This window comes from Ovis canadensis, chromosome 5 (assembly GCF_042477335.2).
Source record: "Ovis canadensis isolate MfBH-ARS-UI-01 breed Bighorn chromosome 5, ARS-UI_OviCan_v2, whole genome shotgun sequence".
Taxonomy (NCBI): domain Eukaryota; kingdom Metazoa; phylum Chordata; class Mammalia; order Artiodactyla; family Bovidae; genus Ovis; species Ovis canadensis.
In genome coordinates this window covers 32,531,093-32,544,203 of record NC_091249.1, presented here as the reverse complement: position 1 = coordinate 32,544,203, position 13,111 = coordinate 32,531,093, and the positions used below count along the sequence as shown (strand labels likewise).

General features: G+C 49.6%; 1 protein-coding gene across 2 annotated transcripts; it reads right to left on the bottom strand.

The window, feature by feature from the left end:
• Positions 1 to 538: 538 nt before the first annotated feature.
• STAP2 (signal transducing adaptor family member 2) lies at positions 539 to 12,351 on the bottom strand. 2 transcript variants are annotated; one of them, XM_069589416.1, is made up of 13 exons: positions 11,924 to 12,351; positions 9,356 to 9,427; positions 9,111 to 9,233; positions 4,626 to 4,682; positions 4,033 to 4,133; positions 3,454 to 3,588; positions 3,066 to 3,135; positions 2,873 to 2,975; positions 2,665 to 2,739; positions 1,264 to 1,419; positions 1,085 to 1,177; positions 929 to 1,003; positions 539 to 697 (listed from the first exon to the last, which is right to left on the bottom strand). In XM_069589416.1, the coding sequence occupies exons 1-13, from the start codon at positions 12,023 to 12,025 to the stop codon at positions 555 to 557; spliced, it is 1,305 nt and encodes a 434-aa protein (XP_069445517.1). In that variant the 5' UTR covers positions 12,026 to 12,351; the 3' UTR covers positions 539 to 554. The 2 variants fall into 2 exon arrangements, with proteins under 2 accessions (XP_069445517.1, XP_069445518.1); XM_069589417.1 differs by lacking the exon at positions 2,665 to 2,739 and having other exon boundaries at positions 11,924 to 12,165.
• Positions 12,352 to 13,111: the final 760 nt, after the last annotated feature.

The following is a 13,111-nucleotide window of genomic DNA, read 5'->3' as shown; positions in this document are numbered from 1 at the left end:
TTTTGTGGGGCTGGGTGGCACTGGCTGTGCCTGATCCTCTCCAGACCTCAGCTTTCTCAGCTGTAAAATGGGAAATTTCTTGGGGATTCCCTGGCAGTCCAATGGTTAGGACTCTGTGCTTTCACTGCAGAGGCCTGGATTCAATCCCTGGTCAGGGAATTAAGATCTCACAAGCTTGTTGTTTTGTCCCTAAGTCAGGTCTGACTCTTTGAGACCTGATGGACTGTAGCCCGCCAGGCTCCTCTGTCCATGGGATTTTCCAGGCAAGAATACTGAAGTGGGTTGCCATTTCCTACTCAGGGGATCATCCTGACACAGAGACTGAACCCATGTCTCCTGCGTTGCAGGCGTATTCTTTACCACTGAGCCACTAGGGAAGCCCCCCACAAGCCATGAGGCATAGCCATAAAAAAGGTGGGAGCTTTTCTTACAGGGTCAGGAGGCAGGGTTTGCTGAGCTGAGGACCACTGGGACCAGCTGTGGGCAGTCATCTAACAGACCCCGCACCGTCCCACTGAGCCAAGCGAAACACAGCTCCTGGGGCTGCTTGAGCTTTAATTCTGGGAGGAGGGATCCGCCTGACTGGCGTGTGGCGCTTGGAGATGGACCCACTGGTCTGCCATGCGCTCAGCTGCCTGCTCCAGTGCCCGCCTCCTCTGCAGTTTCTCTTCCAGTTCTGCTGTCACGTCTGCCAGCCCTGAGAATGAGGGTAGGGGTACCTGAGGCTCCAGTGGCACCAGAGACCCCCAGTCTAGGCTTTCCCTGCTTATATCCACCCAGGACCACTGCAGCGGTAAGATGAAAGTGTGTTCAGTGGCCATGAGGAACTTTAAGATGGTCACAGCAGAGCATTAAACCAAGCATAGAGTGCTCCAGAGCGTGACCACCTGGGTTCCCCACTTGAGAAGCCCTCTTACATTGACCTTACCTGTGGTGGGCGAGAAAGCCTGTGCTGAGCTGGCTGCCAGCTTCCTGGCTGGGCCACTGTTGAGGCCTTTGGGCTCTGCAGGAACAGACAGATGAAGGCTGAGGCCCACCCTCAGCTGGATAGGGGAGGGGCTGGGAGGAGGGACCCCTTCCATACCTGACTTGGACACAATAGGTGGCTTTGGAAGCTTTGCCTGTGGCTTGGCCAACCGCCTGGGCTTCGGAACAACTGGTCGACTGGGGGAAGGCACTGGGCAGACAAAGATGTAGTATGTCACATCTAGTCACCAGCTTGCTACCTGTTGCCAACTCTAGCCACCCCAGTCCCCCACCCACCATCCTCGTTCACGTAGCTGGCAGATGGGGTGTCTCCAATGGGGATGACATAGTTGTTATCCTGGTCTGGTAGTGGAGGCAGCTTGTCCTGACTGGGCGCCGGCATGATGGACGTGGGAGGCAGCTGCTTAGGGCCATCCTTGGGGGGTGCAGGACCTGGTGGGAAACGTGGTCACTGTCGGGGTCCATGTGGAACAGAGACACCAGGGGATGTGTGTGTGCACACCTGGATACAGGCCTGTGTCTCCATGCATGTGTGTCTGGGCATGGGCCTGTTTATGTCTGTGGATGTGTGTCCCTAGGTAGCAATACATGGACACTGGGTGAATTTGACAAGTTGAATATAAGTAAAGGGTTTCCCTGGTAGCTCAGGCTGTAAAGAATCCACCTGCAATGTGGGAGACCTGGGTTCAATCCCTGGGTTGGGAAGATCCCTGGAAGAAGGCATAGCAACCCACTCCAGTATTCTTGCCTGGAGAATCCCCATGGACAGAGGAGCCTGGTGGGCTACAGTCCATGGGGTCAGAGAGTCAAACATGACTGAGCGACTAAGCACAGCTCAGCAAAGGGTTTATACTCTTGTGCATGCATGACACCTCATGGATGCTAAGGTATGTGCTACAGCACTTGTCTGTATTAGTGTGTACACACATGTATGTGTAAAGGTCTGAATTTGTGCTCATGAGTGGATATGTCTGCAATTTGTGTGTACACACGTGATTGTGTCTTGAAGTATATATATGTGTGCTGTATGGGACTGGAACTGTATGACACCCATGTTTATGCATGGGTGGAACCACTGTCTACACAGGAACTTCTCATTATGCAGGTGGACACACAGGTTCATGTTCATGAGTGGCATGTGTGTATGTATGTACATTTGTGTACATTGTACATACATTTGTGTATGTGTCATGCATACAGGGTCCTCAGCATCTGCCCGGTCCAGGGAAGACCATACAGCTTATCCCACAGACCTTTCCGCTTTTCCAATCTCTTCCTTTTGCTCCATAATCTGGACCACCTCCCAGCCTGATTTCCCATCTCTTCCTAATGAAATCCTTTGAGAACTTTAGGAAACATCCTCTCTTCCAGGAAGATTCCACCCCCCCCCCCGACTCTGCCCATCCTCCTCCTCTCCCCAACTCTAGGTTGAGCCCCCACCCCCGCATTCCCCCCCACCCCTCGCCTCCAGCCCCAGGTTCAACCCCTCAGGATTGCGAGTGTGTGTGCCCAGCCCTGTCCATTCCCTGCATAACCTGGAAGCACGTAGAGGACAGGGTCTGGGTACTTTCTGGGTCCCTGCAACTCTAGGTACAAGACTGGGCACAGGTGGAGCCATGAGAGTCCTAGGTCCTTTCCCACTCTGCCCCAGCGGCGGCCGCGGGGCGGGGGCATCACCTGGGCCGGAGGTGGAGGGGGCCGAGGGCGCCACCCACACACTCTCGCCATTCTCTTTATCCGCCTCCACGAAGCCTGGAACAGAGAGGGCGGCCTGGAGGAGGCACGGCAGCTGGGGGCTGACCCAAGGGTGTCCGGGTTGGGGAGGGGGCGGGAGAGGCGTGGACTGAGCCCTCCCCCCAACCGAGTTCCCTGAGGTTCTACCAACCTATCACTTTCTCATAGTCTTCATCCAGCAGGAAGGGCACCAGCGCCTTATTACTGTGCGACACGAAATAGCTGACCACTGCTTCGAGCGAGGTGCAGGAGAACTAGGGTCAGAGAGGGGATGCTATCAGGGCCGGCGTGGAAGGGGTGCAGCCCACGCCGTTGCGCTTCCCCGGACCCGGCCCAATGCTCACCGGCTCCTCCACGTCGATTACGTACTTGGCGCCCTCGCGCTTCACCTTGTAGTGCCTGACCACCGGCTTCCTGACAGGGTAAGGAGCGAGTGCATGACCTGGCTGAGGACAAGGAAGGGCCCGTCCCTCGCCCGGGCCCAGCCCCCAAGAAGGGCCTAGCCCTGACCACCCCACATCCTGGCGTGGCTCTCGGCGGGGGACTAGGCCCTCAAAAGACTCCACCTTCAAGAAAGACCCTGCTCCTGGCAATGTCCGCCGGGAGACCCAAGCCCTGAGGGATTCCACTTGGAGGCCCCGCCCAGGCCCCACCCACAACGTGACACCGCCCTGATACCCGACCACGCCCCTGTATCCGACGCCCCGCCCACCCACAGCCGCGCATGCGCACCCATTGAGCGTCTGAAGCGTTGTGACTGACACGCCGCCTGTGCCGTCCCCGCTGGGCCGCAGCAGTAGGTTCCCGCACTCAGGGTAGCGCTCCAGGAGCAGTTGCGCCTCCAGTCGGCTCACTTTCAGGAAGCACCTGGGGCGGGCAGCGTCACTCACTGGTGCAGGCCACGCCCCCAGAGACACAGCCACGCCCCCCCACGTAACCCAGCCGGGCTCACCTGTCCGTCACCTGGTCCCTGGAGACCCTGCCTCACTCCCCCCCTCCCCAGCCAGAGACCCAGACTCTGCCTCTGGAAGCCCATGTCTGCCCTCCGGGAACGGAGGCCAACACTCAGGGCCCCAGACCCGCCACCCCGGCATCTAACGCCCCACCCCCCACCCCGGAAGACCCAGACCGGTCAGGAACCCAGAACCGCCCCAAACACCCAGTCGGGCTCCCAGCTGTGGGGACCCAATCGCCACCCCTGCCCGGATGCACCGTGTACCCAAGACCCAACGCCAGGAGACCCTATTCACTGCCCTCTACGGCCCCATGTTCCCCAGCCCGCCACCATCCTGGAGACCCTCGGGCGCTTACGACGGCATCTCTAGCGCACGACGGGCCTCCTCTTTGGCCAGGGCCTCGGACATCATGTATAGGTGTCCTGGCAGCAGCGTCAGGTTGGACGGGACGCGGAGCTGAACAGGGATTGGGGCGATCAGGAAATGGGCGCCTGTGACCGTGTCACAGGGGGCACACTGAGGCCAAGGTGCGGATGTAGCCAGGATCGAACCCAGGTCTGGAGGGGGCTCCCGAACCGCCTGACACCTCAGGGCCAGAGAGGGCTTAGAGAGGACTTCCATGATGGGGGACGGACAGAGCAAACGCTAGCACGGAGGATCTCAGACTCAACAGCCTGTGGGGCCAGATGGGGAGCAATTGAGTAACATAGAAATCAGGGCTGTTTTCTAACAATCCTGGTTTTAAAACGACAGCAGCTGACTTTTAAATTTATAGCACTTTGTTGACAAAACAAAACGCAGATGGTTTATACCTGGTTCAGAGGCTGCCAGTTTGAGACTAGTGAGGGGGTTGAGAGGTTTGTTTGGGGAATGGAAATTTTAAAAAGGATTTCTGAGCAGGCCAAGGGGGGAAGGAGAGAGAGAAGGGCCGAGGTTGACCACTCTTACCTCCACTACTGTCAAGATGAAGCCTTTCCACATCTCCCGAGACTCCAGGCTCTCTACCTGGGGAGCAAAAGAAAAAGTATACCTGGCTGATGAGCCCTGGTCTATCCATCTGTGAAATGGGAGTAAGGAATAAGCATCCCTGTTTCTGAGGGTTATTATGAAAATTAAATGTTAGAACAGGTTAATTTAGAATGATGTCTGAATATAAGTCCTTAGTAATATGAGGGTACTATTCTTTAATGTTCTTACATCAACTATTTTAAATATAATTAATTTATTTCTGGCTGTGCTGCATTTTCATTGCTGCACACAGGCTTTCTCTAGCTGCAGTTTGCAGGCTTCTCGTTGCAGTGGCTTCTCTTGTCATGGAGCGTGGGCTCTAGGACAAATGGGCTTCTATAGTTGTGGCACAGAACCGTTGCTCCAGAGCAGGTGGAATCTTCCTGGACCATGTCGCCTGCATTGGCAGGTGGATTCTGAGCCACTGGACCACCAGGGCGGTTCACATCAACATTTCAAAAAAAAAACACAAGTCTCCTATGTGTGAAACCCTCCCTTGATTTCTACCTCCCTCAGGGTTAAAACCCAGGCCTCCTTGCAGCCCACAGGCCTTACACAACCTGCTCCATCCCCTCCCTGCCCTCATGCCCTCTCTCTTTCCTCCTCTCTCACTCTGCTCCAGCCACAGGGGCTTTCTCACTGTTCCCCCAACATACCAGGCACAGTTCAGCCCCAGGGTCTTTGGACATGCTGTTTCTACTGCTGAAGTGGTTTCTCAGATCTCTACACTGCTGGCTTCCTCACCTCCTTCAGGTCTTCAATAAGAAGACCTATTCACACTTCATAACATTGCAGCCCTGAGCCCTCATCCCCTTTCCCTTGCACTTGTCTCCCTAGCATCTGCCACCATCTAATACTCCATATATTTTACACATCTTTATTTTTTATTGTATGCTTCTGCCACAAGACTCAAGACTGTATTTCTTTTTTTTTTTAATTGAAGTATAGTTGATTTACAATGTTGTGTTACTTTCAGGTGTATAGAAAAGTGATATATATATGTATTTTATATATGAGATTCTTTTTAAAATTTTTTTGGCTGTACCAACTAGCATGTGGGATCTTATTTCCCCAATGAGGGATGGAACCTGCACCTCCTGCCTTAGAAGGTGGAGTCTTAACCTCTGTACCACAGGGAAGACCTATGAGATTGTTTTTGAGATTCTTTTCCCTTATATATTATTTTAAAATACTGAATATAGTTTTCCCTATGCTATACAGTAGGTCCTTCTTGCTTATCTATATTATATATAGTAATGTATATATGTTAATCTCAAACTCCTAATTTATTCCTCCCCTCCTTTTTCCCTTTGGTAACCATAAATTTGTTGTCTATGACTGCGGAACTATTTCTGTTTGTATGTAAGTTCATTTTATCGTTTTTTTTCTTTGTTTCCAAAGATAAGCAATGTCATGTGGTATTTGTCTTTCTCCTTCTGACTTGCTTCACTCAGTATATAATCTCTAAGTCCATCCATGTTGCTGCAAATGGCATTATTTTGTTCTTTTTAATGGCTAAGTAATATTCCATTGTCTATATGTACCACCTCTTCTGTTTAGTTTCTTCCATTGAAGAACATTTAGGTTGCTTCTGTGTCTTGGCTCTTGTAAATGCTGCTGCTATGAACATAGGGAAGCTTCCCTTGTGGCTCAGCTGGTAAAGAATCCGCCTGCAATGCGGGAGACCTGGGTTCGATCCCTGGGTTGGGAAGATCCCCTGGAGAAGGGAAAGGCTACCCACTCCAGTACTCTGGCCTAGAGAATTCCATGGACTGTATAGTCCATGGGGTCACAAAGAGTCAGACATGACTGAGTGACCTTCACTTCGATTCACTTCATGAACATAGGGGTGCATGTATCTTTTTGAATTATTGTTTTCTCCTGATATATGCCCCTGAGTGGATTTCAGGATCGTATGGTAGTTCTATATTTAGTTTTTTAAGGAACCTGCATACTGTTCCCCATAGTGGCTGCATCAATTTACATTCTCAAAAACAGGGCAGAAGGGTTCCCATTTCTCCATACTGTCTCTGCTGCTGCTGCTAAGTCGCTTCAGTTATGTCCAACTCTGTGCAACCCCAGAGATGGCAGCTCACCAGGCTTCCCTGTCCCTGGGATTCTCCAGGCAAGAACACTGGAGTGGGTTGCCATTTTCTTCTCCAATGCATGAAAGTGAAAAGTGAAAGTGAAGTCGCTCAGTCGTGCCCGACTCCTAGCGACCCCATGGACTGCAGCCTACCAGGCTCCTCCGCCTGTGGGATTTTCCAGGCAAGAGCACTGGAGTGGGGTGCCATCGCCTTCTCCCCATACTCTCTCTAGCATTTATTATTTATAGACTTTCTGATAATGGCCATTCTGACCAGTGTCATTGTGGTTTTGATTTGTATTTCTCTACATCATGAGAAACGCTGGGCTGGAAGAAGCACAAGCTGGAATCAAGATTGCCGGGAGAAATATCAATAACCTCAGATATGCAGATGATACCACCCTTATGGCAGAAAGTGAAGAGGAACTAAGAAGCCTCTTGATGAAAGTAAAAGAGGAGAGTGAAAAAGTTGGCTTAAAGCTCAACATTCAGAAAACTAAGACCATGTCATCTGGTCCCATCACTCCATGGGAAATAGATGGGGAAACAGTGTCAGACTTTATTTTTGGGGGCTCCAAAATCACTGCAGATGGTGACTGCAGCCATGAAATTAAAAGACACTTACTCCTTGGAAGGAAAGCTATGACCAACCTAGATAACATATTAAAAAGCAGAGACATTACTTTGCCAACAAATGTCTGTCTAGTCAAGGCTATGGTTTTTCCAATGGTCATGTATGGATGTGAGAATTGGACTGTGAAGAAAGCTGAGCACCAAAGAATTGATGCTTTTGAACTGTGGTGTTGGAGAAGACTCTTGAGAGTCTCTTGGACTGCAAGAAGATCCAACCAGGCCATCATAAAGGGGATCAGTCCTGGGTGTTCATTGGAAGGACTGATGCTGAAGCTGAAACTCCAATACTTTGGCCACCTCATGCGAAAACTGACTCATTGGAAAAGACCCTGATGCTGGGAGGGATAGAGGGCAGGAGGAGAAGGGGACGACAGAGGATGAGATGGCTGGATGGCTTCACTGACTCGATGGACATGAGTTTGGGTAAACTCCCAGAGTTGGTGATGGACAGGGAGGCCTGGCGTGCTGCGATTCATGGGGGCGCAAAGAGTGGGACACGACTGACAGACTGAACTGAACTGAATAGTTAGCGATGTTGAGCATCTTTTCACGTGTCTCGGCCATCTGTATGTCTTTGGAGAGATGTCTATTTAGATATCCCATTTTTTGTTTGAGTTGATTTTTTTTTTATATTGAGCTGTATGTATATTTGGGAGATCAATCCTTTGTTGGTCATATTGTTTGCACATAGTTTCTCCCATTCTATAGGTGTATTTTTGTTTTTTTTTTAATGGCTTATTTTGCTGTGCAAAACCTTTTAAGTTTAATTAGGTCCCATTTGTTTATTTTTGTTTTTATTTCCTTCACTCTAGGAGCTGGATCCAAAAAGATACTGCTGCAATTTATGTCAGAGTGTTCTATGTTTTCCTCTAGGAGTTTTATAGTCTTATATTTAGGTGTTAATACATTTTTAGTTTATTTTTGTGTATGGTGTTAGCATATTAAAAAGCAGAGACATCACTATGCTGACAAAAGTCCATATAATCAAAGCTATGATTTTTCCGGTAATCATGTACAGATGTGAGAGTTGGACCATAAAGAAGGCTGAGAGCTGAAAAATTGATGCTTTTGAATTATGGTGCTGGAGAAGACATTTGAGAGTCCCTTGGACTGCAAAGAGATCAAATCAGTTAATCCTAAAGGAAACCAGCCCTGAATATTCACTGAAAGGGCTGATGCTGAAGCTGAAGCTCCAAAACTTTGGCCGCCTGATGCGAAGAACTGACTCACTGGAAAAGACCCTGATGCTGGGAAAGACTGAGGGCAGGAGGAGAAGAGGATGACAGAGGATGAGATGGTTGGATGGCATCACTGACTCAATGGACATGAGTTTGAGCAAACTCTGGGAGTTGGACAGGGAGGCCTGCCATGCTGCAGTCCATGTGGTTCACAAGTCGGACACAAATTAGTGACTGAACATGGTATTAGAGAGTATTACTAAGAAGAGTGTCTGGAACACAATAGGTGCTCAGTAATGTTAGCTGAAGAGTGAATGATGGCAGTTGCGGTCCTTGTGGATCAGATTGTGTTCTGGGCAGTTTACACACATGTTTTCACTTGTAGAAACTGAGGCCCAGAGAGGTTAATGATTTGCCCAGTGATACCAACCCAGTGATAAACTCTGTGTGATTCTGTGCTGGCATGTGTTAATGGTAGGTGTGACATGGAGGAAGGGTCTCCCACCAGCCACCCCTTAAGAGACTTACCTTGAACTTGATCTCCTGGTTCCGAAGGACCAAGCAGAAGTGGGTGCTAGGGTCATGGGAGTTTCCCCAGGGAGCTTCATCTGTGAGCTTCACAAAGCCTCCTAGATCTAGCTTCTCCACATGCTGGGAGCACAGAAGACAGAGTCTGAGTGCCTCATCCCCCAGCTAGGACATCCTGTCCATACCTCTGCTAGGTCCTGGGGTCAAGGGCAGGCCAGTTATTGAAGCTTCATTTCCATCCTTACCTTAGTGTCTCGATTGCTGTTGTAGAAATAGAGAGTCAGCCCCTGAAGGCCTGCCCAGAACTTCTTGTAATCCTGTGGACCAGAGGTGGAGAAAGAGAGGGAGGTGAGGTGGCAGAGCTGGGCACCTCCATCCTTCTCTATCTCAGGACCTTTGCACTTGCCGGCCTCTTTGCCTGAACATGCTTCTCCCAGATCTTTACATGGTTTACTTCATCACCTGCAGCCACCAGGGCAGCCCACAGAGAAAGCAGACACACTAAAATCTTTCAGAGAAGAGAAATTAGCACCCTCAGGTAGAGACAGACCCTGGGCCAAGAGATTGCAGAGGAGAGAGGACTTCAAATTGCTAAATCCGGGAAGACTTCCTGAAAGAGGAAGTAAATTAATGAGTCCATAAGGGCTTCCCTGGTGGCTCAGATGGTTAAGAATCTGCCTACAATGCAGGAGAGCAATGGGGGCTCAATCCCTGGGTTGGGAAGATCCCCTGGAGAAGGGAATGGCTACCTACTCTAGTATTTGGACAGAGAAGCCTGGTGGGCTACAGTCCATGGGGTTGCAAATAGTTGGAGATGACGGAGCGACTAACACTTTCACAATGAGGATAGCTCTTATATTGACAGTGATCATCTATCCATTGAGCCACCTATTGATTCATCCATCCATCCATTCTTTTATCCACTTATCTACTCACCTATCCATCCACCCACCTATGTACAGGCATGCTTCATTTTATTGCACTTCACAGATATTGTGGGGTTTTGTTTTTAAACAAAGATCTGTGGCTATTCTGAGTCAAAGAAGTATCTACCGGTGTCATTTTTCCAAAAGCATTATTTTTAAATTAAGTTATGTACATTGTCTTTTTAGGATACAGAGCTATTCCACATGCCCTAGAGCCCATGCTCTGCCAAAAGAGAAGCCGCTACAATGAGAAGTCCGTGCACCGCAACTACAGAGTAGCCTCCCCTGATTAGAGAAAGCCCTCGAACAGCGACAAAGGCCCAGCACAGCCAAAAATAAATAAGTAAACAATTAATTAAAAAGAAAGCAGATGATTATGAGCTAATTTTTAAAAAGATATAGTGCTATTACATACAACAGGGTACAGACTAGTGTCAACATAACTTATAAAGCACTGGGAAATGAAAAAAATTCATATGGCTCACTTTATCGCAATATTTGCTTTATTGTGGTGATCTAGCACCAAACCTGCAGTGTCTCCCAAGTATATTTGTGTTCATCCATCGTTTCACCTGTCTGTCCTGGAGACGGACATGGTAACCCACTCCAGTACTCTTGCCTGGAAAATCCCATGAACAGAGGAGCCTGGTAGGCTACAGTCCATGGGGTCGCACAGAGTTGGACACGACTTAACGACTTCACATTCACTTTTCACTTTCATGCATTGGAGAAGGAAATGGCAACCTACTCCAGTATTCTTGCCTGGAGAATCCCAGGGACAGAGGAGCCTGGTGGGCTGCCGTCTATGGGGTTGCACAGAGTCGGACACGACTGAAGTGACTTAGCAGCAGCAGCAGCACCTGTCTGTCCACCCACTCACCCATCTGTCCATCTATAGATACATCCTAGATACACACATACATTTAACTATCATTTACTGAAGAACTACTGTGTGCTAGGCACTGGGAAGAAAGCAGTAAGTGAACAAACTCATCTGCTTTTTCATATACCAGCTATGTGTCACCCACTGAATGCTGTTTAAGCTCTTTGTGCCTCAGTTTTACCACCTATAAAATAGTAGATAATTATGGTACCTGCCTAGGACTTCCTTGGAAGTCCAGTGGTTAAGACTCTTGGCTTCCACTGCAGGGAGCGTGGATTTGATCCCTGGTTGGGGAACCAAGATCCCCTACATGCTTTGAGGTGTGTTCACCGATAAATAAACCCTCTTTCTTAACCCCTGAGATCTCCTGCCTCTGGTGCTTTCTAGGCTGGGAAGGATTTGAATTCGTGAAGGCAGAAGGAAAGGAGGAAGCTTCCAGGGCAAAGGGAGGGAAAAGGGTGCTTGGTTTGGGTCCTAGTGGCAGATGAGGGTGGGTCTTAGGGGAATGAAGGAGTTGAGCTTTATTCTGAGAAGGACACACACACACACACACACACACACACTCTCTCATTGGGCCCCTGACTGGCTACAGCCCCCAGTACCTCTCACTGTCCCCACCTGCAATCTGTATGGACCTTGATCCCTGTGGCTAAGGTTCACAGAGTTAGTTCAGGGCTGGGGGAGGAGGGTGTAGGGAGTGGTGCCAGAAGACACCCCCCGCCCCCTGCCACGGCCATTTCCTTGAGAAAGTCCCTAATCCTGTTTATATCTGAGATTCAGAAAGAGACCAATAAGAGCCAAGCGGGGAGAGACACAGAAGAGAAAGAGCTCAGAACAGAGACAGACAGACAGACAGACAGAACCTTTCCCAGCCCCTAGTCTATGCCTTGCCCCATCCAGCACCCACCTCACCCTCCTCTGCAGGCTGGGAAGATCTAGTTTCAGAGAGGTGCCGCACCTGCCCAGGGGCCACCCAGCAGTGCCAGCTCCCCGGCCTGTCTTACCCGATCTCGGGGTCCCTTCTTCTCCAGGAAGCTCTCATAGTAGTGCAAGGGCAGGGCACTCTTGGGCTTGGGGACCCGGGGCGGGCTCAGGGCCAAGGCCATGACGGGCCAGGGTCCTTGGCCCGGCCTGGCCTCTCCCTCCAGCGGGTGCTCCAGCTGAGCCAGGAAGCTGAGAAACAGGTTCCTGGGGAATTTCCTCTCTCTGTCAGCTCCAGAGCTCCCTCCCCTGCCAGCCCTGGGCGGGGGCTGGGCCAGGCAGGTCCAGGGATTCTAGGGAAACGCCGGTCTCTCTGGTCCCTGCAAGAAGTCAGGGATTCAGGGAGGCCTGGTTGGAGTCAGGGAACAGAGAGGGGAGCTGCTGGGGGGCTGCTGGTATGGTGTGGGGGCATCAACAGGGGCACTTGCCTAAGCAAAGACCTGGAAGGGAGAGAAAGGAATCTGGTACCAGAGCTGTAAGGGAATGGGACTAGAGAGTGACACAATGTCCAGGAGGCCTGTTAGGCTGCCTGGACATTAGAAAAATCTGGCTTGTATTTACCCAAAAATCTTGCAGAGATTTTGACAGGAATAGCACTAAACCTGTATATCAGTTCGGGGAGATTAGGCTTTTTTTTTTTTTTTTTTTTTAGGCAGTGCCACAAGTGGGATCTTAGGTCCCTGACCAGGTATGGAACCCACACCCCTCTGCATTAGAATGTATAGTCTTAACCACTTGACAGCCAGGGACATTCCAAAACTGGATACACTTTTGCATACTGTGTTGAGTCTTCCAACCCACAGACATGGTCTTTCCCTTTTTCCCTTCCTCCCTCCCTCCTGCCTTCCCTTGTTTCTTACTGAAGTATAATAATGTTATATTAGCTTCAGATTCTCTTTATTTATTTAAATTTTTGATTTCTTTCATCAGCGTTGTATAGTTTTCAGTATCCAAGTCCTATATCTGTTTGGTTAGATTTACATCTAAGCATTTCTTTTTTTCTTTCTATTTCAAAACATTATAAGTAATATTGTATTTTCAATTCCAGTTTTCATATACTCATTATTAGCATACAAACATGCCATTGATTTTTGTGTGTTGATCTCTTATCCTATAACCTTTTTGAATTAACTGTCTCCTTAGTTCTAGGGGCATGTTTGGGAGATTTCTTGAAATTTTGTTCACAGATCATGTCATTTGCAAATAGGGTT